Source organism: Fusarium odoratissimum (assembly GCF_000260195.1).
Source record: "Fusarium odoratissimum NRRL 54006 unplaced genomic scaffold supercont1.2, whole genome shotgun sequence".
NCBI classification, from domain to species: Eukaryota; Fungi; Ascomycota; class Sordariomycetes; order Hypocreales; family Nectriaceae; genus Fusarium; species Fusarium odoratissimum.
This window is the reverse complement of record NW_022158688.1, coordinates 1,192,235-1,220,220: the sequence shown is the minus strand read 5'-3', so window position 1 is coordinate 1,220,220 and position 27,986 is coordinate 1,192,235. Positions and strand designations below refer to the sequence as shown.

Below are 27,986 nucleotides of genomic sequence, written 5' to 3'. Positions count from 1 at the left end.
CATAGGAGACGGGCATCTGAATTTCTTTATTACTATCATGGAAACCCATACTTGATGATTGAGCATAGTTCAACAGCAAAGGGAGCCAGCCAGATCTGGTCCCATGACGCAATGCCTGTGGTCAATTCATGATGATGTCACCCAACATATAATTCTTCTTATCGATAGGGTAGTCTACTGAGCAATTATTTTGAATAGACTCCTATTTCTCAGTAAATGATCAGTTTTTGTCACTAACTGAATCACATACATTACCTATTTACTGATCAAACAGAGCACCAACTTAGGAGTGAACCTGTAAAATCGTTTTGAGATCATGTAGAAGTCATGTAGCATGTTTTAAACTCCGTTGAAGCTGGTACAGAGCTTTGAGTTCGCCCAATGGAAGACAGAAGAAATATCGCTCAAAGCCTTCTATCGATAAGTACCTCTTATGATATGTTATTCCTTGTGTCACAGTTGACCAGCTTTAGTAGGGCCGCAATTTTATGTCTGTAGAATCAAGCCGTGTATTTTCGACGAGGTGCTCAATATTTATAAGGAAGGAGACAAATCTCTTAGATGAGCTTAGGAGCTAAAGCTGCGCTCTCCTGTTCTCGTTTATTATAAAGGCATGCATACGAAATTCGTTGTCCCATGACAATTAGGTCCCTCATGACTAACTAAATGGGCACCAAAGTATACTAAATTTCAAGGGAGCTATATACACAGAATCATCTAGTATCCTGGTGCGCTGGGTCCCTGTGGTGGATGTCCCCATTCTGAAGCACCTCTATACTGAGGAGCCAAGTGAGGTACATGGAAATGGTGGCCTTGAGGGGGATATTGGCCTGGTGCCTGCTGCATCGGTTGTCCCTGTTGTCCTTGCAAACCATTGGAGCCCGGTCGATAGGATGCCGATTGTCCTGATTGTCCTTGAAGATATGGTGCCAACGTACTTTCCAATACCTGGCCCGTCTTCTTTAGCCATTTATCTGCGGAGCTGCTGCCAAATAACTTTCCGCCGCCACCAGCTAGCTTTCCAAGGCCAGGCCGTGGCGGCAGCGCAGGAGGAGGTGCGAAATATGTTTGTGGTGGACGAGGATAGCTGGCTGGGTTGTAGCCAGCAGGACCTGCACCGAAACCTGATGTGGGAGCAAAGCCTTGCGATGAGGATGGCCTGGGAGGGAGAGCCGGAGGCTGTAGGCTGTTTCCTGAGTGACCCGGCAAAGGGGGACTAGTAGCCGGAGCGTAGGTAGGTTGGGTAGAATACTGAGGCTGAGGAGGGTAAGGACCGGTTGGAGATGGTTGATACATCGTGGGATTTCCTGGTCCAGATTGTTGCGCTCCAGCTCCAAAGCTGGTGTCCTGAGACGCATATGGAGGTGGGGGTGATTGTGGGATCACTGTCGGCACCGGTGTGCCATATGGTCTCGTGTTCGGCTGTTGCGCGTGTGTTTGCTGTACCTTAGGCCCGGATGTAATTGGTTGTTGATAAGGGGCGGGTAGGTGAGGGGATGCTTGATTCAAAGTGCTTTGCGCTGGTTCTACTGGAGATGAATAAGTTGGCTGCTGCACACCATAGTTGAACTGAACCGGAGTGGATTGTGATGAGTTGCTGGCCGAAGTTGGCATAACAGATGCCGGGGCTTGTGCGACGGTTATGTTGGTTTGGTTTAATCCAAAGTTATGTGCTTGAACCGGAGTAGCATACTGCGGCTGTGCAAATGGCACTCCAGCATGATGAGATGGACCTGGTGATGCTACTGATGAAGGTGAATCAACAAGAGATGCAGGTGTCTGGGCGTACGTCTGGACAGCAACGTGAGCAGCATATTGTGGCTGAGTGAAGGGAACTCCAGCATTCGTCGCAGGAGTTGCCGGTGAAGAAACAACTGAGGATAACTGGACTGGGGAGGTCACAGGGGAGGGAAGATAGGTCGACGTAGATGGAGGCATTGGTTGAGCCGGAGCAGCGTTCGGAATGCCATGCTGTCGTTGCGGCTGTGGCTCTGATTGTTGCGTTTGAGGCTTCGGGGAGGCAGGAAGACTGGCAGCTGGCTTTGGCAGAGTAGCACCCGAAGCTGGAGGATTTGGAGTGTGGCTCGGAGGTGTTGTCGAGGTGATTTGGTGGGAAACTGTCCCGGGTGGTTGTTGTTCTGGGGGCTTTGAAGGGGATGCAGGAGGGACATTCTGGTTAGAGGACGCGGTGGCAGGATGAGTATTGGATGTTGGTACAGATGAAGCAGGAGGCTGAGTCGAATGTGGCCTATATGGCCGATATGCATTTAGAGCCGTTGGCGACTGCGAGTCGGTCCTATCAGGCCGGCCTAAAGGCTTGGGCTCTAAATCAGATGACTCCTGGGACACTGGAGGAACATACGCCTTGAAGGCAGGAGGGGAAGTTGCATTGGCAGGACGATGGGCAAGTTTCAACGGTGCAGGATAGAAGGCATAGTCCTCGTTTTTGAGGTCTGGGCTTGAAGGATTGGTGGATGGCCGTGTGCCATGAGGAACCTCTGGAGGGCTGTCATCGCTATCGCCAGGATAGGGTCTGTACACTGGCTCTGATGGGCGACGGTTGTCTGTCTGAGGTCGTTGCGTCTCTTTTAACTTATCATCCGAAGATTCGGGTCCGAAGTATGCCCAGGGATTGGCCATGACAGATTGGGATGCAGTGGATGTGTCTTTGCTTGGCTTGTTCTGGTCCTCTTGGTCTTGTTGTGTTGGTTTGGACGCACCCAGGGCCTGAAGGGACGACGGGCACTTATTAGAAAGACTAGATTGGTTTCCATCTTGACCATGCTGCGGAAGCACTGGCTCGCCGCTCATCTCGAACACAGGTGTTCCATCTGGCCTATGATGAGATGGGGCATCACCGGGACGTCCTGGCTCACTGTCAAGTTCAGCGACGAATAGGGGAGGCGGATGATTGCCGTCGTAATAAGGGGTCCGGACCATATTTCCAGCGGCAATATACAGTGGTCTTATCTAAGACGATTATATGGTGAGATAACGTGTATTCGAGGTTGAAAGAAAAGGCCTGATGTTAACTTAGGGCTGTGGAAGAGTTGGGTGAAAGGGAGGCTCTAACGCCTTGCGGGCTGCCTTGACAATGTGACTGCCTTGCACTTGAGTTACCTAACTAGTGCACTTGCCTGAAAGGGACATAGTACTGTCGTCTTCATTTCTCTTGTTCTTGTAGCTCTGAGACCCTGGTCTCAGATAGGTAGGACTAAAAATACCACCCGCATTCCAGTGACATGCTTTCCACTCAGCTGAAAGACCCTATGTGGCTTGGCTTTGGTGGGAATTGGTCTCGGGCTGAAGCTAAGCCACTATATTGGTCATGACAGGGGGTGTTGTGTCGAATCTTTGGTTTGGCTGAGAAAAGCTTCTTTCGAAGGTTCGGTTCTTGGCATATTCACAATCACCGATAATCTAAACGGCCACAACATACTTCAAATATGATCTTCGAAACACCTTTATCAGTCTAACTATAAGTTGTACAGATGAGTCTGGGACACAATTCGGTTAAGGATATGGTCCTGCCCGCAGATCAATCAATGTATTAGCGTTTCTTTGGCTTGTTTCGAGAATACAGACCATGTACATCCAAAAAGAAAAGAACGAGAAAAAGAAGTCTTAAAAACCTCGTGCCAATAAATAACAGCTCCATGTAAACACATACATCCTATCGTTCTCACTTGTCATTCCTCTTTTTACCACTCATAAAGTGGCGACCCATTAGCAATTCTGCCGCCTAAGGTATCTTGTTTGACATATCAGATACAACCCGTTATCCGTCTTTGTTTGTCATATGGGGCTTGAATAATCTTTCACTTAAGATACCTCTTGTTTCACCAGAAGCGTTGAATAAGTTCCGCGGATGACTATGACTCAAGACTGTAGTCACGATATGTACTTTCACCGCTTGTGCTGACAAAAATCATCAACAACCTTGCCAGCATCTCATATAAAACTCCCTACGTATCTATTCCTTCTTCCAAGTTATATTTCCATGATTGATTTTACGGTTACTGTTTAACATAATGTTGATTTAATTGAATGGTTACCTTTCCCTACGATTTGAATGCCTTGGAAGGTCATCTTAATTCCCCGGGATTCCTATGGTGTCACTATCTACTCGTCCAGCATGACATCTGGGTTACTAGTCTTATGTTTCTCTGGAGTAGCCTTGCATGTCTGGGGATTTTTTTTCTTAAGAATCTGGCATGCTACCTCCTGAGAATGTGCCTAAGCTGAGCACCTCCATAGCAGGTAAACATACCAATCATTGGTTTACACGCGGTGAGAAATTCTGATGGCGCCCACACCCAGAAGAATACAAACGAGATCATCTAGATTTTCTAGTACAAATGAAATGTCAAACCGGTTGTAAGCCTGTAAGGAAACAGGAATCTCACTATCTGGTTTATTAATGTCCGCGGACTGGCTCCTCTTTCTTGAGGTATGTCTGTGAGTAGCTCAACCATCTTTGTTAGACCCCATTCGCTCATGTCTGATAAAACCACGAGCGAGTATTTTGCGTTCATTTTTCAGATTATGCATAGTAATGAACCGGTTCGAAACCCTTGATACGGCCCTGGGCACTGCCGTCACAGCAAAATCTGGTGTTTGTTCTTCGTCTTCCTCTTCGTATTTGGATGTATCTCTCACAATATCTCCCTAATATCCATATAGTATTACCAGTTGGTCTTTTGGCACTCCACCTTGTGTCACCTTGTCCCAGCTAGACGGTGGCATATCTTTATCATGTACAATAATCTTAATGGCTGATCTCCTGTGACATTGTCCTCGCGGTTATCAATGCTCTCCCACCTGGACCAATGCAACCTCACGAAAGCGCGCAGTCAGAGAACTCCAGATCGTCTGAGCCAATGAAGACCCAGGATTATTCAGTGCTTTCTCGAATTCTGGCTCACGTGCCAGCTCTCGAAACTGAATCCAGGCTCAGCGCAAGACTCACAGAGTTGGAAATTCGACGACATACCACTAGCATACTAAGCCATGCGACTCAAGATGGCCAACTTTCCCGAGCTATTTGCATCTCGTCATAAAGCTTTGAACTTATCTGAAAAGTGACGAAGAAATAAGACCTAAGACTCCGAATACTAGCGACAGAGGCGCTTCTAGCCATGTACTCTCTAGAATAAGCTCAAGTCTAACAGCCCTGACGAATACAGTTACTTCTACCTATGTTAGGTTCCTTAGGAGAGTGCCCAAAAACCAAGGTGGTTGTTAAACTCAAGTAGCTATGTGAAATGTGCTTCCTCTGCGCTAGAGTGCGAATATGTGAGAATAAAGACAAAATTGGCATGGTACAATACATTGCATACTTGAGATACATCTTCCTTTGAGGTAGCATGAGTGTTAAGCTTTCCTCTCGCCTATTGTTCTCCTCACACAGATGAACATCTTTCTTGACACGACGTTACGAGACGCTGTATTATTATATCACAAAAGTATCAAAGCATTACTGGCCAAAGACAATATAATTTTTTCTTCCCAACGATAAATACACAGTATTGTGATAAAGGTGGCTTTGGTCGATACCAAAGCACTAAATCATCCCTTCTTTCTTCTTCCATTTCCATATGTAATTAATCCATTCTCCGGCTGAACCAACTGCTGCTATGATCAAACAAGCATATGTGGTATTCCTAATGTTCACAACGGCAGCTTGTTGTATGTGTAGCTCCCATTCCTGTGGAATCTTTGTATCTTGCTTTGTAGCATTAATATACAGGAGCCACTAGATGACAAAAAAGGCTTTAAGCTCCAGCACCTTCGACAAAACAAAGCTTGCGAGAAAAGCTAACAGTAAGCTTTGATAAAACAATATTGATGCGAGAGAAAGTGGTAAGGCAACCGCGACAAGTCAAGAGAAGAAAATGGTGTAGTAAACAAGAGAGAAGACACCTCCATTGGATGCCATCGCAGAATGGTATCGTTGAATATGAGACGAACAATGAGAGAACCAATCTCTAATATCGATGATGCAGCTGGGGATGTTTAAAACAAAAAGGACAGTGTTTTAGCTTGGGGTTTGATCAAAAAAAAAACAAGGCCAAAGAGTAAAGGGATAGGTTTTATTCGTCGTCTTCCTTCGCACCACGTCGCATGCGTTCATTCCATCGCCTCTTGCCAGCGCGAGTTTCGTAATGAGGGGCAACAGTTTTGACGTCTTGCATGACACTCTCAATAGCAGCGCGCGTCTTGTTACGGTAGCAGTCCACTACAAGTTGTTAATAATCAATTTACCAAAGAGTGATTGTGACAACTTACATGCTCGCTGCAAGAACACGGTCCGACCCGCAAAGACTCGGCTCTGTAGCCAGGCCATGCGGTAGCCAAGATCATTGAGACGGACTTCCCTGCCCCGGGTCGACTTCCTCATTCGGGGAATGGCAATCTCGCCTGAGGATTCGCCCATGGGAACCTTGACCATCTCCTTGCCAGTCCTATTAACACCGCGGCGGCTAGACTCACGGCCTTCGGTCTCTTCGGTACCATCGTCATCATGATCTTCACCAAAGAAACGCGAGCCGGTGGCACTGGGGGGAGGACTTTGCATTTCCCGGGGAAAGTAGCTGCGGGGGAAGACACTGGCACCCTTGCGGAAGCTGTCGGGAATCTCATTAGTATCGACGCCCTCGAGGGTGACCCGGACCCGGAGACGAGATCCGCGAACGTTGTCCTCGACAAGGATAAACTTTCGCTTCTTAGCTTCAGGGATATCCGGGAATAGATCGTCAGGCTCATCAGCGTTGGCTTTGCTGTGGCGCTTGGCTGGGACAGCGCCCCCAGAGTGAGGAGCCATGTGAGACATTGGCGCACTAGTGGGATAAGGCTGATTATTGTACCCAGTAAAGACATGGGCTGGTCTCACATCGTCATTACTTGATGGGTTCTGGGTGGTAGGGGCTTGGTGGTGATGGTGTTCGTAGGAATTGCCATCGCCTATGAACATCTCTTGTTAGCTTGTCTCCAAATACAAATTCAGTTCGTGAGTGCTTATGATGACAAGGCGTGGATAGGATGAGCAGTAGCGACAGCAAATGCAAAACATGACCAAACTCAGAGTATCTAGCTTCAGGGATTAAAGCAGAACGAAGGGATAAGGCTTGCAAGGTTGATCTAAGTGAGGCAACCAAAGACAAACGGTAACTTTTAAAGCCAATTGGCAGATTGAACTCGTCTAAGAGTCGCGAAAACCCAGCAGCAAATCAAACAACTAACAGTAGCAGCAGCAACTGTGCAGGCGCGACTTTATGGTAATGTACAGAACTGTGCCAATAAACAAATAAAGAGTTCCTCATAATCCCTCGAGAGCCACTGCGGCATGCTGTATAGATATAAGTAACATCCGCCTATGTCGTCTTTGACAGGCAGTGAAAACACAAAGAAAGGAGATGACAAACCCATTTCCCAAACTTTCGAACCGCGAACCGAAACAATGGAGATAGTAAAGACGTAGATACAGCCGCTGCGGCGGAGGAACAGATTTTGTAAGACAGTAAGGAAAAAAAACAAAGTGCGTTTGGTATCAATTAATCAACACAACGTTGGTCAAGCAGAGCTTTTGATGATGCGGTGCGGTGCGATGAGTTGAGGGGTAGTGAAGGGGCGAGGCAGATGGGAGCGTGGAGGCTAAAAAAGCCATGTGCAAACGCCGACACGAGTGTCGTTTAAATCAATCACATCTGGTGGAACATACCAACTTCATCTCCTCCACTTTGTCCTGTACCGTCAGGGTGAGCTCCTGGCTGGTGGTGGTGCATTGGTTGACCCATGCTGCCGAGACCAGGTTTGCCCATTGCGGCGGGACCAGGTCCCATGGGTCCTGGACCTCCAGGCATCCCTGAAGGCCCGCTGGGGCCGGGCATGTGAGCCGCACCGGGATGCGGAGAAGCTTGAACCTGTTTGCGCTGGTTCATCTTTGCCATGCGTCGAACTCGTCTGCTGCGAAGTCGGGGATCTTGGTTGCTATTGCGCCAGCTGTCGACCGCTCGCTGGATAAGTCCTCGCTTGCCTCTGAGGGGAATGTTGAGCTCGGCCAAAGCCCAGCCAACACGGTTGCAGTCGGTCTCGTACATCAGGCGGTTGCCGCGATATTGGTCCTTGGGGCAACATGCTCGGGGGTAGACGCAGTTTTCCTGCTTGAATTCTGGTGATAGTTCATCAATGTTGACGGACTCAACATCACAGCGGATGGTGTACTCCATCTTGACCCTGTCCCTAGAGTACTCAAAGGCTATCCACTGTACACCATTACCGTCTTGTCGGACAACGAGAGGGGTTGTGGCGGGGATAGGTCCTGGTGCTGCGCTTGGATTGACACCGGGCGTGGTGTTTCCTGGGCTCTGCAGTTGTCCGCCGTTTTGAGGGTGGTGAGCCTGCTGCATCGGAGATGACTGAGGCTTCTGGAGCTGCAGAGGCACCTGAGGCTCGATTTTGGGCCGAGGACTACCGGTCATTCCTGCGTGCGCATGTTGCGCAGCATGCTGCGTCATTTGGTTCTGGGGTGCGGTTTGAGACATCATCATGGTGGGCTGCGATGTCATGGACTGTTGGGGGTGTGGCGCGTGTTGCGCATAGGGCGAGGCGGCAGCTTGAGGAGGCATAGTCTGATATTGATTCTGCGGCTGGTAGTACATAGATTGTTGAAGATGCTGCGATGGGGGTTGGCCATAGATGCTTCTATGTTGATCATGTTGCGAGGGCGATGCGACTGAAGCAGGGGAGTTGGATTGAGGCGTATGGTAGGACATAGGAGGGTAGGGAGGTCTCGGCATTTGTGCTGCGGCCATCATATCGGAGGTATCTACGTTGCGTAATGTAAGTGACTGTCTTGAAACGCGAACTTCGAAAATGGGATGCTTTCAAGCCAGCAAGAACTTACCTGCGGATGTGTATCCGCTTGTGGCACCAGGTGTGCTGTAAGGGCTTGGATGGTTGTAGTAGTTGAGGTTGTCCTGATTGCTAGGCGCCTGAGCACTGGTTTGGTACCCTTGGGGAAGGGAATGCGTGGACGAGTACGCGCTTGGATGCTGCTGTTGTGGCGGTTGGTGAGGTTGAGTGTGATGCTGCTGGTGAACTACACTCGGGGGTCGCGAGTGTTGCAAGTGTTGGGAAGGCGGATGACCCTGTTGCTGGTGCTGTGGATGATGCTGCATAGAGAGAAGACCCATTAGTCAGACATGGACGTGACGTGTGAAAAAAAAATGAAGCTATAAGGCACGGGTCGAAGAAAGAAAATAGTACAAAGTCAAGGACGCGTTGGTGTTTTATTTTCCCCTTGCCAGTACCCAGGTCTGGGGAGCTGGTTTAAGTGGATGTCCCCTGGTGAGGACTGGGATTGCACGGGTGAGGCGGGCTAGGCTCGGAGTGGTAATAATGATAAAGCAACCCGGTTCTCAAGGGCTACAGCGAAGAACACGGGATGGAGGGCACTGGGGGGTGGCTATACCGCTTGGCTGGATGTGGTTGGAGAGAGATTGGCAATTGGTACCTTCAAACTGTCTCCGTCTCGAAGGTTAAAGCTCGTGTGCCAGGGACGAGGAAAAGAGAGCAGGCCTTTGGAGCGCCAGAAGACAAGATCGATCGAACGAAGGGTGTGCTAGAGGGTGGGCGACGGGGGGGAAACGAAGGGGCAGGGGAGCGGGTATTTGAACCAAGATTGCAGTATGGGGATGAGAACAAGGTATGATCCCAAGTGGATAATAGAGAATGGGCGACTGGACCATGGGTAATGAGCTGGTTAATGGGATGGCAGACCAGGCAAGTGCTCAATTAAGATGCAACTGTTGAGCCAGCGGATAGGAACCAGGAGTACGAGGCTTGTCTGGCAGTTGAGCGGGCGCCACCAGGTCAGGGTTCAACTAGAGTAAAATGCTGTCAAGAGGGGAGGGGTCTGCCTGGAAATGGACAGGGATGATATGAAAGTGCTGCAATTGTGCCAGTCCGCGACGACACCCCTGTCGCAGGATTCCCCAGGAGCATAAATTACTTTGGGGTCAAGAGACCGGAGCGGTGGACAACTAGTGAATGTCCTTTGAGAAGGGTTCACCAGCTTAAGCAGTAATAGGTATCGCAGTACAAAGCCCACAGCAGCGACACACAATGAGGAGTGGGAATAAGTGCAAGTGGTGCAACCGGGGTGGTGTGTCTGCGAAAGCTCAACCCCGATTTCAAGAACCGGAAAAGAACACTCCAGCTATGCACCCATTCAGACCTCGACCCATCCAATTTTCAGAAAAAGGGGACAGAGGGGTGACCACGGGCTGGAGGACACGGGTAAGATGATGAGGATGTACTGCCGGTAGGTACTTGTCCCTCTGTACCTGCAAGTCGAGATACTGTTGCGTAGCGTGTGTCGGCAGCCCAAGCAGATGTCTCCGGGGAGGACAACGCATGGAAGAAACGTGACAGGGGTCGGCTGGGTTTGATTAAGTGGCCAATGGTCGCCTCACCAAGGCGCCCAGAAAGGAGCAGCTGCCCAATAGGGAACACGAGAACCGGGGCTAGCCAACGGGCCAGGAATACACCGGGATTGGCTTTTCCCTGGTGATCCTATTTTGGCCACAGGCGGTGTGGGTAACGTCTTTTCAACCGTCGACTTTGATGGTCCCATCTCAAATCCCCTGGTCATTCGCGCTGACCCGCCCCCAAAATGGCCCGGCTAGAGATTTGGAGCTTTAACTCGACTGACGCGCAACGGTCACTGACTGCGGGAGCAATGGTGTACAGAGTTCCGTCCGGGTCCAGGTACCTGCAGAGTACCGCACGTTGATGCGCGAAATCTCGCGTATAGGTGCTTGTTTCCTTCTAGATGAACTGGGCCCTCGAGGCTTGCGGCTGTGGATATTGCAGCCTGCTCCTGCAAGAGGCCGCTTGCTCGATGTCAATGCAGTACGTCACCACTGGTGTATCCTAGTGGTGATGCTGATGAACGCAGTGAAAAGGATGCATGTAGGCGAGGACGTGCGTTCAGTTCTTCACGTCACGTCCCGTTGTTCCCTCTGTCGACATTTGACATTTGATGATCGTTCTGCCACGCCCTGAATCAGGATGGGCAGACCAGTATCTGCAGCCCAGCGCCCCACTGGAAGAGCACCGCCGATACAGTCTGTACCCACTTAGAATAGTGCGGTCAGGGTCGCCAAGCGTTCGCTGTTCTGGTGTTCTTGGTCGCGTATTGTCATCTCAAAAAGAAAATTAAGACGTTTCTCAGCTGAGTTAAGCGTCCTTCTCGGCCTCTTTCCCAGGCATCATCCACCGGGTGCTGCTCCGCGCAGCCGCGGCGCGTCATTGACGAGATTTGGATTGTTTGGTGTGGTGGACATCTTGGTCGGCAGGTTGACTGACACTTGCACTCTTGTGTCGCCAGCCTCGCGACCGTTAAGTGGATAGCAGCCAAACTTTGGCCTTGGTGGCGCTTCTGTGGCACCTCGAAAACCCAAATTTTGGCTTTCGTGATTGCTGGTGAAGGGCAGTTGTAACAGTGTCTGCGCACTCCCGTTGCGTCCAAAATATGGCTTGATGGCTTGAACAGAACGGTGTGGCTAGTGCATGCGAGGTCGCTGGCCGTTTCCCTCAACGCGGTTGTCAAGAAGGATACGTCGCAACGTTTCGCCTCAGCCTGGTCTGTCTCTCCCATCTTTGGGATTTGAAATGAGCATCTGGTCAAGAAGGCTGGAGCTGTTCACCCCCTCCCCTGATCCCTGCGGCCGCCCCGGTCATGGTGAAACAAGAGATACCCTGCTCAACCCACCTTGGGGCTCCTGACCTGGTCAAGCTTGCGACAGGCATATTGCGCGGGACGCATCTCGAAATCTTGGTATTCCCGGGAACTTGTAACGACAGACAGCCTACTCCAGCCTTCACTTGATGCTGGGTCTCCCAGACGCGTCGGTAGCCGCGACGCGAACGATGTCGATGTCATTTGATGGTCGTCACTGAAGTGACCTAGCCATAGTTTTGCTGAGGCAATATATTCCAGGTTCTTGCACAAAATGCAAATCGATAAGACAAACAGAACAATAAGAGTTGATACTTACAGGATGTATTCCATGCTCCTGTTTGAAGTTGCCCGGCATTTGGCGACTCGACGACATGCTGACAGTCATGGGGAATGGTAAAAATCGTCAACGGTGCTGTCAAATGCTCATCGTTAGCAATCTGCTGGGTAAAGCGGAAGCGCAGTTTGAGCCAGCTAGGTCAACACACAGCGCATGCTCTACTAGGATGTTCGTTGTAGACCATAGCCAAAGTGGCGTGATTACCAGTCCCGTATAAGCAGTACGTTGTGCGTCAGATAGAGATCCGCCAACCAAGGTCCTCTTCCAGGATGCAGTCTCTGGATCTGAATGGAATGGAAGGGATGTGCCTTCGAAGAACGAACTTACCAGAGCTTCCTAAAATTGTTGTGGGATGCCAAGTGCCGTCGTTTGACTTAGTCGTGATTAACGAGTGAGACGGAGTGGCGCCTTGAGTCTGAAACAGAGTCGCTAATCTAGAAGGCGCGGCATGTCAGTATGGTGAAATAGGATAAAAATCAACTCGGTCCTCTCTCAATTTATTTACGCTGGTAAAAGAATGCAGGCAATGATGATCGGATGGTCGTCTCCTTAAGCCGTGCAGGAAGCCACTAGTAAAATATACTAGTAAGCCTCTGCGGGTCCTAATTTCGTGGGAGAAAAACGACACCGTAGGACAATTGCAGCTTTGTATCTTTTGCAGCTGCAGCGAGGAGCAAACGGACCATAAAATTCGACGCACCTAGTAATCGTGTTTGGAGTGGTGTAGCAACAGACAACAAGCAGCGGCTGTGATATTTCTTGAAGGTGGCACACAAGAGGTTGTTGGTAACGTTTTCCACGTGCTGGTTCCAGGAGCGCGGATCCCTGTCAAACTTTCGAGAATTGCTCAGGAGCCGCGACTATAGTGCGATGCCGGAGGGTCGGTTTGTTTGTCGCGATGGCCTTCTTCGAAGTAATATGGAGATGTAGTTTGATCACTGCTGCGCATGGTCTCGTGTCAGTTCAGGTATTGCTTCGCGATCGTCTTGAGATGTTCTATGCAGGTTGAGGACGCACACGTACCTTTTCTGGACGGTGACATCAACAAGGATGAGCTCTGTAGGTAAGACACCCTTTCAACTATGAGCGTGTGTTCGCAGAGTGGTCTGGCAACTGTCAGAAACGGCCAGGGCTTAGCTGGGATAATGTGATTAAAAAGAACAGCGACAAGAGATCAAGGTAGCGCGGCCCTGCAAGATATACTGCCCCAGCCCTGGCCGCCAACTGTCTCTGGGACTTTAGTCATGCCGGGGCCCTTAATTACAGGGCGTGAACTTGAGTGAAATCACACTCCTGACTTGGCCTGGCTTGGAACTTGGGCCCGGGAGAGCGGCTTCTGATGCTCACTGGGCAGCAATCACAATAAAATGAGCGGAGACACAATATCCCTTCTTCGCGACCCGAGCTTGCTGTAACGCGCTACCAAATCCGCAATAGCGAGCCTGGTTCGCGCAAGACAAAGCACTTGATCAGTGTTGATGTATATGCTAGGGCCCAAACCAAGCAAGCTCGGGAAGCAAAACAAGACAGATGGCGGCCATGTGAGGGCAGGGGGCGGGGAGCTGCACGGCGGTAATGGCTAACCTACCTTATCAGGGGTACCAAAGAGAATCCCAACTGGTTCTGGTTGTGGAAGAGTACCGGCTAGCGCAGCGTATCCGGCTTAATTCGGTACCTGGAATTATTAGTCCCCCAACCTAACTGAACGGACCGTTGGCAAAACGAGACGTCGTAGGCTTCGATTGTAGTGGGTGGAACCGTTGCCTGTCAAAGAGACTTGGGACAACGCTAACTCTGGTCGGTGCGGGAAATGGGTGAAGCAGGGACTGCCTTAGTTTGTGATGAAGTGGGAGAACAATGGCCTAAATAGTAGATAACTTCCCCTTGTATAAACAGCATCCAGTCCTGTGAAGACAAATACCTGAGTGCTTTGCTTTGGGGATAAACGACCGGCGGTCTGGCCACGGTCCACCTAGTTATGCGGTGTTCAGCTCAAGTACGCAAGTAGTTCAGGTTGTCGGTGATGCTATAAATGCTTCCGTCCCTTATTGATGATCTTGTGGAATGTTGCAGTGCGAGACGCAGTGCGAGATGGGTTGCACACATGTGTTTAGATCTTCAATTTGACCTAAATCTTGTGGCAGCACGAGCCTTTGTGGCATGTGTTCGAGGACAAGGGCTCAGGCAGTCCACATGGATTGCTGCAGATTGATGATCTTGACATGGTCACACGGGGGCTAGAATCGGCATCGGGATGACCAGCATTCGCGTAGCTGGACACAACCAACGAGTACGTGGATGCTAGAGCGACATGCGGTTCACTGGACCATGGGTTGTGCGAGGAGTGGTTGGTTATTACTAGAGCAGAGAAGCTGGCTGTAGACGTCGTTCTTTTCTTCTTGTTGCTGTATGACGATTTTAATTTTGCTCCTCCCCAAGGTATGTCAGGATGACAAAGGAATAGACCGGTGTCTAAGTTACTGGTATTTTAAGCTTTGAAACGGGTGTACCGAAGCAGAGACAATTTGAGGTTTGGGCTCTGGTCGTTACGTGAGACCAGTCTTCCACCTCAAGCCACCGCGTTAAACTTCTCACTAATTTAAGACCAAAACGCGCACCTGAGGGGGACATAAACCATGGCATATGTGGCAACTCTACTGTGCAGTATTTGAGCGGTCTAGGAAATTCACGAACAATTTGAATTCTATCGTACTGCCTGGGCGACATGGCAGAACTGTATCCCGACAAATCTATTCCTTTCGTGCTGGGGGGCTTGTGATCGTCTAGTGGCCCATACTATAAGCTTGTAACTGCTCTTGAGCATGTCCCTTGCTGTTGTCAGGTTTGTTGTTCTAGAGACATTCTCTCCAGATTCTTTGCGCGGCCGGGGGGGGGGACCCTGGCAGCCACCCTATGCCACCTAGCTACTCGCGGGAGTACGTGCAGATGACAGGCCTTTCAAGGGGCAGGGTTCAGCACCAGGCACTGGATCCGGATAATAAAATGTGTACAGGGTAGGCAAGGTAACACTGGTGAAATATTTTGAGTATAGTGAAAGGAACATGACAGGAAAGATTCATTATGTATGTAGTATTAATCACTTGGTTATTATTAAGACTATCGGGTATGCTATCTAGAATCAAGGTGATATAACTAAGTCAGGTGATTCACAAAAACCTTACCAGACTTTTGATTCTAGCATATTGAACTACAAATACAGTAATTTTAGTGATAACTCAACACTGAAATCAAGCGACGTGACCAAGCAAGAAAACAAACAGAGTTGGCGATTCCCGCACAGGGCGCATAGGTAACTGCAAGGTTATCATCACAATCGTCGAAACAGCATGACCAGACTGGTGTCCCAATGCATGCAATATGCGACCGAGTTCCAAGTTGAGCATTGCATCTTGGTGGGAAGCCCCTGTTTAAGGTTCAACGTCCAACGGTCAACCTCAAAGATACCGTCGTCACCCAACCCGGTAATTGACCTGAATGCTGGGAGCGGGAGACCAGGGTTGTCACGGGTGGTCCGTCGACTCGGAGTTGTGGAGATGGGGAGATGGAGGGTAGGGGAGGCATGAAGCTCAAGGGAAGCCCCTTGCCAGAGCCCGCGGCAATGGGTGACCCATGACAATTTATAGCCCGTCCATGTGGCATAAGGTAGCTTAAAACTCTGGTGCATACTGATAATCGAAGTAAAGAGTGAATATTCAGCGACAACGTTGGACATGGCTGTAAACATGAGCGATCAATACCTCCGGAGAAACGCGGGCTGACGCTGCGTCAAATGTATGGACGGAAAATTTACTCAAAACGACGAAATCAGTTAAATAAGCGACCGACGTTACGAGATGACAATCCGAGAGGCCACCAACACCAAATTTAGTGTCGAGATACCCACTTGAGAGTCAACCATCATGAATTAGGAACCGCCAGAATAATGACTATTCTAGTCCTGGAGCAGAAATTTCCCAATCTTGGCATAGATGCCGCTGATAACTGAGCCTCAGAAAGAACCACTTAGTGCCAGCACAAACCACAACTTCATGTATGCCTGTTTGTGTATTCGCATTATGCGCATTCAAGCCTGGGAGAACGTGCGTTCTTTGTTACACTAGACTCGCTGCGACGAAGGACAACGTAATACATACACGGCATGTACGAAGTTGGTGTGATAGTGCATCTCTTTGCTGGATCTATAACACAACGGACGTTAATAGAGACGCCGGTGGGTAGCGGTGAATGTGGTGAAGGGGGCTATGAGATGTACCTAGGGGTGTAAGGTAAGGTACTGAGGTCTATGTACCTCGATGTAGAGATTCTCCAACATCCTGCCCTACGGAAAGCTTGACGCCCACGCTCCTGCCAAATCTCATGTGAGTTCGACGGCTTCGAATTGTGGCTCTCTCCTTCGCCAACCGCTTAATTACAAGGAAGGATGCCCCCACCCGAGGCAAAGTGGTGGCTTGGAACATGTGCCGTACTTGGACAGCCTCCCGCGCCTTGTTCCTGACTCAAACATCAAGGTTTTGGACCAACGTCAACAACGACGACGACATCATCACCATCACCACTACCACCTTCATGTCAGCCTTGCGAATCAACATTCAGCAGCGAACATATCAACATACAGGGCCTTTCACCCGCAGATTCATAGCAGGAACGGGCCCAGGCCTCTCCAGAACATGGGAACACCATCTGTCTCTACTTTGTAGTGGCTCTCGAGAGCCTATTGGAGACACCCTCCATCGCTGCCCTACTACTGTACGTTGTAGCTTGTCATTATTTCGCCAGCTGCCAACGCTCAGCGCTATGTATGGTACTAGCCGTCCCGATGCCTCATGCAGTGCAGGTGGGGAGTGGTGCAAAGTCTGAGGGACTTCTGGAGTGATGGTGTGTGTGAAGCCTTGCTCTGCAGAAGTTACTATTCCTAACTTGGGCTCTAGTTAATTTTAGGATGCCGCTAAGTCGCCCCAGAGTCAAACTCATCAACATCTCATTTCCCATCTCATGCACGGCTGACAACCTGTTGTCACCAACCTCGGCCATCGCGTTACATGCTTGATGTCGAGTCTGCAGTTCAAGGGACCTTCTCACTTTGCTCTAGTGTCGATTTTGGCATCCTCAAAGAGGATGCAAAGTAACTTACTGCACTGACTTGTGTGGTCCCATACTCCCTGTGGTATTAGTCCACTGAAGCAACTGTCGAAAACAATATGATCACTATTGCATTGCAGTCCATGATTGGAGTCCAAGAAACAGTGCAACGACATTACCGCCACTGAACCCGTGTTCCCCGCTGCGCTCCGAGGCACAGCCGAAGGATATCAGGATGGAAGTTGGCTTCACACTCAGCCCACCTCGGAGTTGCAGCCTGAATACGCATCTTCATTGTATTTGGGTGTATTTGATGAATGCATATCATTCCCTCAAAGCCATTGCACATCGTGCCTGCTCACGCGCTCCAATTCAGCAGCCTCATACAATTAGTTATCTGAGCCCTGCCTGTCGCTATCGTCAGATCTGGCCGGGGCCTTTCATAGATCCGCGATTTCTTGACACTCGTTCGTCATGGGCTTGGTTTGTGTTTGATGGGCACCACCTGTCAACATGCACAAGGCTGTCACAGACCCTGACCCGGTATTGCCATCCACGATGTGCGATCATGGGCCCAGAGGTGCTGTGCCTAGTTGTCGCCGCAAGCTAACCCACGAAACTCTTGACGATGTCTGGAGCCATCCTCGCAGCCCTACCGTTCAAGATTGATCTGGGCTCAGGGCTTAAAATCATATCCTGGCACAATCTCGGGATTTATGAACCAGACTGCAAACACCTATGTAACTTACAAACCGAGGGCTATGGTAGCAGACATACTGGGCTATTTTCGAAGATCCCTAATGAGCAAGAACACCATTACACGCCACAGAATAGTTGAGTCACCCCTATCTTCCACAATCCCCATCTCGGAATCGTATACGACCAGACCAACGATAGCTATGATACAATGTCGCGCGCACCAACGACTTTATCTGACGAGTCTTTGCACCTTCAATCTCTTTACTGGAGTTACGTCCTTCGTTGGTTCCTACCGACCCATGTCTGGAATGTCGGTCAGGGATGTGAGCCCACACTCAACTCGAGCGACTACCAGCCGTTGTGGGACACTGGGACTGTGTGTCCGGCTGGACCAGGGTCCGCCATTTCCAGGCACAGCCAAGATGCAAAGAAGGGGTGCGCCCGTCATCCCCGGACAGGGGTGCTTCATACAGCACAAGTATTCAAAAAGACTAATTGAGACGACATCACCGGCAAGGAGTTCCGCTTCCACGGTGGTTCGTGGGAGAACTTTGCGCGTAAAGACCTACAGATAGCCTCCTGGAGCTCTGTAACCGAATTGAAATTTCAATGTGTAGCCGAGCTCGACCCAAGCTACCAGGGAGGCTCTCTTCCCATTCACCAACTCAACTGCCGGTGTTGTTGACGGATCCACCTGGGCATTGAAGGAAAACAGCCCATACTTCTGATTGAGATCCATTCGTGAATATATGGAGCATGATCACTTTACCTCAGATTAGTTACCTTCATATCAGATTAATGCTGTTTCCATGTGCAGTCACACAACTACTTCACAAAACCTCTCATATAAGCCGCTCAGCATTAGCGTGAAAGATGAATACAGATATATACTATTAGTTCATGACAGAGATAGAAGGAGACCGACACCTACTTCAGACTCATTGACAACGTCATAGGCACCTTCAGGAGCTTTTTGTTACCTCATATTCCCAAGACAGAAAGCATTCATTCGATAAAACAAACAGAGTCAACTTGGACCAAATGCCGATGGGCGATGACAGAAATCCGATGTCGAGGCATACCTATCAGGGTCACCAAGAAGCTTATAGTAATCAAGGCATAGGATATCTCCTTGACACTTGGAGTATCTTTGATTGAACGCCGTCAAGGACATAGACAGTTATTGTCCCTCACATCAATGAATCAAAGGACAATTGATAAGAGCCAGGGGTCCTATAGCGAGTCGGAAAACCTGGCCACGCTGACATGAAGACTCCACCAGTATGAAGAGGCAGCTTGGGAAGCACAGGAACCTTTGGAGGAGTCAGTAAAATCGACTCATACCACTCTGCAGATTCGCATGCATTGACGATTCGTTCGTTCCACCCAGCCACTGCTATTAACTGAGAGAAGCCTGGAATCATATGAAGCCCGATTACAATCCCACAATAGTTCCGATGGTATCCCTTTAAGCACAACCATGATGATCCAGAACCGCAAGCATTATGCTGCGGCCCGCCGACTCGAGTTGGAGAAGCTCATCCGTACCGATGGCAAACGAGAATCTGCATACATACACATGCTAGCACATGGTAGGGATTAGAGGCCCTGTCAACACCTGCTTTGAATAGTAGCCCCCTGTCATTTCTGAATAATCCCGTGAGATCCCTGACATGCTGCCTGTTTCCCCACGCGGCTGATATCTTATACTAGAGACGCAAAGCTAATCTTCAAATGCATCGTGGTTGAGACCATTGCCTCTACCAAGAAAATGCATTCGGAGGCGGAACATATCCGTCATCTCCTCGAAAATGTTGAGACATGCCATTTATTAGTCTCGAAAACAACTAGCACACGATACGGCTCATTGGCCGGCTAGAGTCGTTCGAAGCCACGCAATGTGATAAGATGGGGAAAGGGGCACAATAACTTGCATTTTCAGCGACCATTCACGGTAGGCTGGCCTTTGTCACAGTCTAAAATCATCTCCGAAGGTGGGGAGATCTAGACGTGTCTTTATCCCCGCCACAATCAAGCCAGAGATCGGCGGTTGGGCGTCACTCCCCTTGGGACGTGGCTGCTGAGTTGCTATTCTTGGGATGAGTGGACAGTAAAACATTTGATAATTTGACACCGAATGGCTTGTCTTGTGGCAGCCTGGAACGGTCACGACTCGTAGCAGTATCATGCAGCTGCCAAGTCCGTTTTTATACTTTGAACAAGACTAGATCATCTAGGTGCTTCCATAGCCGGAAATGGACACTTGAAACGCATGCATTCTTCATCACGGCTTCTACTTGTCCAGCTCCGATCTCATGTTGATTCAACACCGCACGCAATTTAAGACAGTGAGTGACCTTTATACCACTTCCTGCCATCTCCCTTGTTGTTATAGAGGGCCCCAACAAGTTCAGTCACTAGGCAGAGCTTCTAAAAACCCCTTTAGATGGTCGTCTCGTGCATAACACCTTTTTGTTCGCTCATTTGGACCCTGATCGCGAGAGTCAAGCCATGGTGGTAGCTTCAACTCCCTGCCCAATTTCGTACCGCCAGTATATGATGAGTGCAAACGAATCACCGTAAACGGGGCAAGTTCAGAAATTTGACGTTATTGAGAAGGATGAGAGGGGTCGATATGATTCAGCTTCATTCCTCTCATGCCTCTACCCGTGCCTAACGCATCAAGATACTTGCACGTAACATCACATCCAAACGTTCTGCTTCAGTGTGGAGGTGCCAATGCACAGCCTTTTCGTTCATGATATATCAGATGAACCACGGGTAGCGGCTTTGAGCCCAGACTGGGAGGTCGCACGACATCTTGTGCTGGAGGAGATGGGTGATCATGGCTCGAACATATGTTTGGACGGTGAAGGGAATGGAACTACGGAAGCCAGCATAAAGGTGATGAGGAAGCTTTCCGTGCGAAGCCTCGATTCCCTCTTTCATCTTGATGCGGGCGCTGGCGTAGGTTATGGTCCTCGTCACGACTTCTGTTACCATACGAAGCGGACATTGGACTGGTTGCATCTTCTGGGTCCTCCAGGATGAAAGGGAACTAGCTGAACTTGTTGCTGCAAACTTGGAGGTTCGTTCTTATAATGTCGTGAAACATAGAATGGACCTGGACAACAAGAGCAAATACGATACCCGCCAACTCCTTAGTTAGCAGCCAAGAAAGCCTCAACCTCTCCATCACATCTTAGTCCCATCTCTTCACCATTTTGCCACTGTAGGCACCCAATATGAAATGTTGCTACCCAATCTGTGACGTACCTTCACTAGCCCTCTTCTCCAGTCTTCAAACTTGAAGATAGTCTCGTGCCGTTCCAACGAGATCCTCTAGGCCGAGATCTGAGAAATTTGCGAGTCGACTGTTGAAACTCTGTTTCTTCACCCAGAACTATGTAATCATATGGGGCGGACGGGTGCCAAATAATGCAGGAACAATCTGAACCAGAATGTATTTTATTTTATGTTTGTATATCCAGAATGCGTCGCTAAATCGCCCGGTTTTTATGCTTGATGTGTGATATGTGGTAACGCTCAATATATATCCGATAAAAGAAAAAGAAGAAAGAAAAAAACCCTACCATTAGAGTCATTCGATGCAACGCTTAAATACTCGATCAAAACATTCAGCCATAGTGGTATGGTGATTTCAACACTCTTTCTCTCACTAAGCCTCAAGCACAGGCTCGCGTTCTCGCTGAGCTCGGTGGTGGTGGTGGTGATGATGGTCCAAATCCCTTGACCGGGTGTCATATTCTTCCTCATCTCGGTGACGCCTGCGTCGTTCGCGGTCACGGTCACGGTCACGGTCCTTGTCTTCGTAGTCTGAAGAGTCATCGTCCCGATGGCGGCGATGACGATGATGTCTTCTCCTGTCATCCTCGTCACGGTCACGATCCCGATCCGTATCACCACCGTCATCGTCGCGGCGACGTCTCTCTGTTTCGCAATTAGCACCAGCTCAAGCCAAGACTCAAGCTTAAATTTAAAACGTACCTCTCAAGACTTGTGTCGCTGAGGCATACGCCTGAATTTCCTCTTTGCTAAGTACTCGTAGTACTATGACAAAGTCATCTCTGACCTCGAACCTCTCTTTGCCAATGGTCAAAGCCTCAGGGTTAACAATCTTACGGCTGATCTTGGTCCATTTTGCACCTGCAGGTGCTTCTCTGGCTTTCTTGTCTTCCTTGTGAGGTGCAACCCCTTCACGAATGGGATTCGGCTCTTCTGGAAAGCTAACCTTTGGCTGTTTCAAGATACCCTTGAGAGGCTTCTCATCCTTTTTATCGCGAGGAGGCGATACTACACGGACTTGTTTGTCGTCCGGAGGGGTCTGCTGGGATTCGCGGCCACGGGATTCTTCTTCAGGAGGACCAGATGGCTTGGAATCGGGTGGTGACCAGGAGTCTTTGAATGGACGAGCTTCTGTTGCTGTTCTTGTTTCTCGAGTAGGTGAAGAGGACCGTGACTTATTTTCGACCACGACCGGGGTTTCCTTCTCCTTCTCTTTGTCAGTGGTCTTCAAGGCTGCCAGTTGGTCCTTGAGATGCCGCAGTTCAGAAGTATCATTCGGATTGAAGGCATTTGAATCGCGACGTCTCCGAGTGGACTTTTTGGCTTCGTCTGAATCAGATGACGAGATAACGGCTTCAGTGCTCTTACGAGACTCCCCGTTTCGACGACTGGCCTCTCTGGAATCACGATCCTGGTCACGCTGCCTTGATTGATCACGCTGTCGCGATAGATCTCGCTCCAAGATTCTTGGGCGTTCGCTTTTCATCGAATCTCGCCGCCTGTCACGATCTCGGTCTCTTTCACGTTCACGTTCGCGCTCGTCATCAGAGCCTTTACGTCTGCCGAGATCTTTGTCGCGTTTGTCGTCGTCTTTGACGGCAGGCACAAGGCCTACAGCAGTCGCAGCAATACCCAGGCCAGTGGCCACCTTGTCACGGAACCGAGTACGCTCCTTCTCGTCATCATCGCTCCCTTTCTTACTCTCACGTCTCTCACGGCGAGTGTCTTTGGAATCAAGCCGGCCTCGGCGTCGATCATCGCGTTCATAATCAGCATCACGTGGCAAGTCTTCATCTGATCGCTTTTTTGGTTGTTCCGGGCGACGTTCACGGCGATCATCGTGTTCATCAGCAGTGTCAGTTCGGATGCCGAAGCCACGGGAAGTAACTCTGTCATCTTGAAAGTATGGTGCCTCGTATGCGCGCTCGGGCTCATAAGTATGCTCGGATTCTGGCTGATCACGAAATTCTCGCATTTTTCTTTCGTCTTCTCGGCTCCGATAGTAATCATCGTGATGCGAAGAACGGGGTGGTCCCTCTTGATACAATGACACTGGCCGAGGCCGTCTTGTGGTTTCCGTAGTCGCAACAAGGGGAGTGTCCTGTTTTACCGAGGTCGGTTCGGGGGTCTTAGAGGGCATCGGAACAAAATCCCGTGGGCTTTCGTACCCTCGAATCTTGTCAAACCCTCGTGTACTTGGTGGAGGACCGCCCCGGTTATCGTATTGCCGATTGTTTGGGACGCTGGTTGTGCTTGTAGTTATGTAGTTGCGACTCAAGTCTGGGCTGGTATCCACGTTGAACGTTCGCTGATCCGCGTTGTAGTTGATATTCGGGCGGTAGTAGCTACGGTCGAAACTCTCACGTCTGCGAGTCCTCGCAGGGCCTGAATGATCGAGGTCGTAGCGAACCAGTTCACCGGCATTAGTGTACTGATAACCGTCATCCCCATAGTCGATATTACTAGAGCTCTGGCGGGGATTATTCTGGTATATAGCAGAATGGCGACTGTTGCGGTAGGGGTCGTCGCGTACCAAGCTGTTGCTACGGTCTCTGCTGTTGCGAGCATAAGTGTCGTTTCCTGGCTGATCGGCATAGGAGCGGGCTGTGCTGTGTGAACGTATAGATGAGGCAGGTTGTGTATAAAACTGCCCATCGCTCGAGCGGTAGTCATCCCGCAAGGGACTTCCGGGGCGAGCATTGGAAGAATGAGAACTCGTACCGTTGGCGCGGTCCTTCTGGGTGGTCATGACAATTACTGGGGGTCGACTAGTAGAGTCTAGTGTGGAGGACCGCTGGGAACGTGTGACATCCCGTGTAGTCGGTCTGTGTGAACGAGGATCCTGAGTAACGGCGTACGTCCGGGTGGTGGTGTTCGGGGTTGGTGTTGTAGAAGTAGTTGTAACATATCCTCGTGGTGTCGTCGAAATGGGCTGCTGTCGGGTCGAAGTTGGCATGACGTGCATGTCACCAGCGTACAAAGAAGTGTAGCCAATGCTTGATGGCAGAGAAGTTCTCGCATGGTTTGCAAAGGTGGCCGCTCGTCCCGAGGACGGATAGCGATGACGGTCCGTCATGATGACGTGGGGCTACACAGGATTGCGAAGCCTACTTGATTGCCGAGCTGTCGAATTATGTGTGTTGTTGTGAGCCAGCTGCGAGAGAAACTTCAAAGGTACGAAATCGGAGGCGAGTCGTGAGAAACGTTGGACAAAGGGCGATGCCGTGGAGAAAAGCGGTAGCGTTGGGACGCCAGACGTTGGACTGGGTGGAGGCAGCCGTGGCGTATCGTTCTGTGGTGCAGGATGACGGCAATCAACCATATACTTTGAAGCCAAGGCCACGTGAGGAGGGGTCGAACTTGGTCAGTCCTTGTCAGCGTGGACCAGGGAGCAAATAGCAGGGTCAGGTAGGGTAATGTCTGATATAGTGACGAAGACCCAGGATTCGTTTTGCGGCCAAACAAAATGTCTGGCTAGGTCGAGAACTTGACAAGGAATATTTTTTTCTTCTTCTTTTTTTTTTTTTCTTTTTTGTTATTATCGATGCGCTTCCGCTTGGAGTGGTGGCGTTTAGATCGGATGATACTGATTGAGATGACGCAGAGTTAACAGTAACACTGCGTTGCGAGGATGTAATTGAAAATAGAGAGCAGCGAGGGTAATTCTCTGGTAGAACAAAGCCGAGACTGCAATTGAATTCGCTCGCACCTCAGTAGGCCGATTGAAAGGTAAAATGAGACTCAGGCGTGTATAATAAAGAAGCCAGTTCGTGAGGACTATCTTTAGTGTACTGAATGGTTGGGGCTAATTCGAGCAGTCGGTCAACAAATTTAAAGTACGAAAGTGGGATCTTCCAGTAGACACTTACAAGTCGTAAATGCTGCTAAGAACAGAGTCGAGGGAGAATACAATCGGGCTAACAAGGCGTCTTGAAAGCCAACCCTTCTTTGTTCTGCTCTGCGTGTGCTCTCTCTTGTACGAGGGTCCACCACCAAAAAGGTGGTTAAGGTGGGGTGAGGGGCAATACCAGAGAGGACCAAGAATTATGGTGAGATTGGGAAGAGTTGCAGGGAGAAGGAAGAAGGAAGAAGGAAGAAGATGGGGAAAGAGCCGGTTGATGGTGTTTTGCGAGAGTCGAGGCCTATCAGTCTTCCGGAACAGACCCTCGACACCTCAAGGCGCTGAGAAAAATAGCAGACTATTGCACTGCGTTATGGGTAGAGCAACTAGCTGCCAGCAACCCCTGATCAGTAACTTATTAGTAGAGGGCTGTGGGAGTACCGATGACGATCGATGTAGCGGCGTGGAGAACGGAGACTGCAAGCTGTAAACGTAGACTGGGTTGAAGCAGCCGACAGTCAAAGTTCCCATGCAATCGTTGTCTTCAGAACAGACCATGTGTATGTAATGATCTCGGTAAGAGCCAGAGAGCGAGTCCCCCGCCGGGATGCAATTGTCAGCACCAAGAGCAGGACAGGTAGGGTCCGACGCTTCAATCCTCCATGCCTAGGTAGTCAAGGCTATCGAACTGACTTGAGGGTTGTTGTTTACCCGGTTCGGCCTTTTTGTAACCGTATGGACCTCTTCCTAATAGCGCAATAATTAGACAGTTTCTTTTTCACAGCATCTACATTTTATCATCTCGACAACACCAGACATTGACTTGTAGGTACCTCAAGAATATCCAATATCCCGCCGTGTCTGAGCCGAGTTTCAGTGGCACTTGCTTAGCCTTCCTCGGCTTTTCACCGGGCTTCCTAACTCAATTGAGTGATGGAACCTCTGAGTATTTGGGCTCTTGGAGAGCAACAACGGGGACAACCGACGAGAACTCGAGCCCGAAAACTCAGATACCCAAACCTAACCGCATCAACAAACAACCTTGATCCCAGGCTTAGGCTCAAGCTCAGGCTCAGGCTCGGGCTCGGGCCTTGGGCTGCGAACGGGTCCACTGGGGTAGTCGTTGATACCAGAGCGGGATGTTGAGGTACGTATCTATGAAGCGTTCTGGTTTACGGAGTAGATTTGGCGGAGATGAGTCTTTCAGGCTTCGATGCCAGGGACAGGGACCTCGTGAACCCTTGAATTCGAGGCGAATAGTCCCAGACTAAGGCCAAGGGGGCTGTCAGACCCGAGCTAGAATGTTCAACCGTGCTGATTCTTGAATCATGAGGCTCTGCAACCATGTGCCCATTGAACAGATCGGTACAAGATTGACGCTAAGTATGAGAGAGAGTTTTGGCGTGGTAACGTTGGCTTTGGCGTTGACTGGCGCGATGGTGGGTGGTGTAGTTTGGCGGACAATGACGTCTCGCCTTGGGCTTGTCTAGCTTTTTAGAGTTTTATTCTGCGCCGAGTCTTGTTATTATTGCTTGTGGCAAATGGGATAGTTGTTGTATGTTGCAACAAGAATAACCGATAGTGACAGGGAACAAGAACATGGACAGATCAAGCTCATTAGATTGTTGCTGGGAGTGAACTATTGGATGAGTTGGATGGCTTGCCTCTCTCCCTCGCTCTCTGCCCTTGACACCTAGTTGTTGGTGCTGGGAATGTAGATCCTGCCGGCTAGATGAGTAGGAATAAATGAGACACAAATAAGGCTATACCCGGCCATAGGGCGACTGGTTGAAGCCTAGCCAGATTATTGATATTCTGTCGCAGTTTTAAGAATAAATGGACGGTTTGTGCTTGGTCTTCGGCTTTGGTGAAGTGTAGAATGGTGTTGTTTCTGTGAGATATCTGATATTTCACTCTTCAAAAGAGACGAGCAATGCCTTTCTTTTAAGAAAATCTAAACTGAGTGGTTTAGCAAGTTGAGTTGGGTACCTAAAGAGCCGCCAAATATAACGAAACTCCTGGCATCCAACAGCCGCATTCTCGACCTTAGCAAGGCGTGTTGCTCTGTGAATCAGAGAAGCTCCTATGTGGCCGTTCTATTTTTGTCATGCGCGTTTGTCGAAAATAATAATAATACGGAAACTAGCAGTTATCCTATTGTGATTTCCGAAAAGACCGATTTTGAAAATTCCAGTAATCATAACAAGGTGTGACAACCATCACAAACGGAATCGTCTCCCAACTTCATGCCATGATTGACCGATGACAACAGAGCGTCACCTTTCATCCAATTGATTGTGTCTGTATCGACATTTATGCAATGTCTGCGCTTGGGCTATCCAATCACAAAACAATGACATTTCCCAGGACATGTCCCAAGCGCCTACTGAGACATTACTCGTTGTCATGCCAGTATATCGAGTCAGGGAACGGGCCGCTGTCAAAGCCACAGCATTGTCTTATTCGATAGATGCCCATCGACTTATCAGAGACCACATTAACCTGCAGATGTTATTGAAGGTTGGCGTAGGGCCTTTCACCGACCTTCTCAAGTTATAGGAGATCCAGGTGATCCGTCTTCCATCGATCAAACGGAACGCCGCAAAGCCCTTATGATCTTGAGACTATGGAGATTCATCAACAGGGCAGTCTGAAAACTGTGCCCATGGCCCTTTGTTGTGTTACCATGATATGAACCTTCAGGTCTTCAGGTGACAAGTGACAGAGCCCTGCATGAAACGAGATAGCCTCACATTTTGGAACATTGGCTCGTTAACATTGCTGCTCCTGGCCACTCTGTTTCACAGAAAATCCTATCGACCTATGTATTGATCTCCTTAAGAGCCCGTCTTTATAAGACATAGTATATCCTTATAACCAGTAATCACGCAAACCAATTCATAGACAAACTTCACCATGCCTCTCTCGTCGACTGTCCTACCGCTAGTGGCGGACAT

The 27,986-nt window shown here is 49.5% G+C and overlaps 6 protein-coding genes across 25 annotated transcripts; 2 read left to right on the top strand and 4 right to left on the bottom strand.

The window, feature by feature from the left end:
• Window positions 1-479: 479 nt before the first annotated feature.
• Window positions 480-3,075, bottom strand: FOIG_02052 (uncharacterized protein). Its single transcript, XM_031199144.1, has one exon. It carries the CDS (start codon window positions 2,938-2,940, stop codon window positions 718-720), a length of 2,223 nt encoding a protein of 740 aa, XP_031071181.1. The 5' UTR covers window positions 2,941-3,075; the 3' UTR covers window positions 480-717.
• Window positions 3,076-5,422: 2,347 nt separating this feature from the next.
• FOIG_02051 (uncharacterized protein) lies at window positions 5,423-13,549 on the bottom strand. Of its 19 annotated transcripts, XM_031199125.1 has the most exons (8): window positions 13,107-13,549; window positions 12,784-13,024; window positions 12,411-12,517; window positions 12,063-12,158; window positions 8,906-9,173; window positions 7,721-8,827; window positions 6,289-6,963; window positions 5,423-6,238 (listed from the first exon to the last, which is right to left on the bottom strand). In XM_031199125.1, exons 4-8 carry the CDS (start codon window positions 12,129-12,131, stop codon window positions 6,093-6,095), a joined length of 2,265 nt encoding a protein of 754 aa, XP_031071162.1. In that variant the 5' UTR covers window positions 12,132-12,158; window positions 12,411-12,517; window positions 12,784-13,024; window positions 13,107-13,549; the 3' UTR covers window positions 5,423-6,092. The 19 variants fall into 19 exon arrangements, with proteins under 19 accessions (XP_031071162.1, XP_031071163.1, XP_031071170.1 ...); XM_031199126.1 differs by having other exon boundaries at window positions 12,063-12,517; window positions 12,784-13,021; window positions 13,107-13,263; XM_031199142.1 differs by having other exon boundaries at window positions 7,721-9,173; window positions 9,515-12,158; window positions 13,107-13,225.
• A 1,609-nt stretch (window positions 13,550-15,158) lies between these two features.
• FOIG_02050 (uncharacterized protein) lies at window positions 15,159-15,867 on the bottom strand. Its single transcript, XM_031199124.1, has one exon. The coding sequence runs from the start codon at window positions 15,826-15,828 to the stop codon at window positions 15,412-15,414; it is 417 nt and encodes a 138-aa protein (XP_031071161.1). The 5' UTR covers window positions 15,829-15,867; the 3' UTR covers window positions 15,159-15,411.
• Window positions 15,868-17,122: 1,255 nt separating this feature from the next.
• On the bottom strand, window positions 17,123-26,811 carry FOIG_02047 (uncharacterized protein). 2 transcript variants are annotated; one of them, XM_031199121.1, is made up of 3 exons: window positions 25,058-26,811; window positions 21,891-24,993; window positions 17,123-21,833 (listed from the first exon to the last, which is right to left on the bottom strand). In XM_031199121.1, exons 2-3 carry the CDS (start codon window positions 24,262-24,264, stop codon window positions 21,562-21,564), a joined length of 2,646 nt encoding a protein of 881 aa, XP_031071158.1. In that variant the 5' UTR covers window positions 24,265-24,993; window positions 25,058-26,811; the 3' UTR covers window positions 17,123-21,561. The 2 variants fall into 2 exon arrangements, with proteins under 2 accessions (XP_031071158.1, XP_031071157.1); XM_031199120.1 differs by having other exon boundaries at window positions 21,891-26,758.
• Window positions 17,900-18,457, top strand: FOIG_02049 (uncharacterized protein; the record flags this gene model as incomplete). The annotated part of the gene is made up of 1 exon (XM_031199123.1): window positions 17,900-18,457. One exon carries the CDS (start codon window positions 17,900-17,902, stop codon window positions 18,455-18,457), a length of 558 nt encoding a protein of 185 aa, XP_031071160.1.
• FOIG_02048 (uncharacterized protein) lies at window positions 19,363-20,933 on the top strand (the record flags this gene model as incomplete). The annotated part of the gene is made up of 2 exons (XM_031199122.1): window positions 19,363-19,474; window positions 20,653-20,933. 2 exons carry the CDS (start codon window positions 19,363-19,365, stop codon window positions 20,931-20,933), a joined length of 393 nt encoding a protein of 130 aa, XP_031071159.1.
• Window positions 26,812-27,986: the final 1,175 nt, after the last annotated feature.

What these genes read in the sequence shown, in the direction of transcription:
- FOIG_02050 (XM_031199124.1), bottom strand. Translation starts at nt 15,828, where the DNA reads ATGTTTACAGCCATGTCCAACGTTGTCGCTGAATATTCACTCTTTACT.
- FOIG_02047 (XM_031199121.1), bottom strand. Translation starts at nt 24,264, where the DNA reads ATGACGGACCGTCATCGCTATCCGTCCTCGGGACGAGCGGCCACCTTT. An exon ending in AGCGACACAAGTCTTGAGAG is followed by an intron (nt 21,834 to 21,890) that starts GTACGTTTTAAA and finishes ATTGCGAAACAG; the next exon opens with AGAGACGTCGCCGCGACGAT.
- FOIG_02052 (XM_031199144.1), bottom strand. Translation starts at nt 2,940, where the DNA reads ATGGTCCGGACCCCTTATTACGACGGCAATCATCCGCCTCCCCTATTC.
- FOIG_02051 (XM_031199125.1), bottom strand. Translation starts at nt 12,131, where the DNA reads ATGACTGTCAGCATGTCGTCGAGTCGCCAAATGCCGGGCAACTTCAAA. An exon ending in AAGCGGATACACATCCGCAG is followed by an intron (nt 8,828 to 8,905) that starts GTAAGTTCTTGC and finishes TACGCAACGTAG; the next exon opens with ATACCTCCGATATGATGGCC. An exon ending in AAGTGGAGGAGATGAAGTTG is followed by an intron (nt 6,964 to 7,720) that starts GTATGTTCCACC and finishes AGATGTTCATAG; the next exon opens with GCGATGGCAATTCCTACGAA.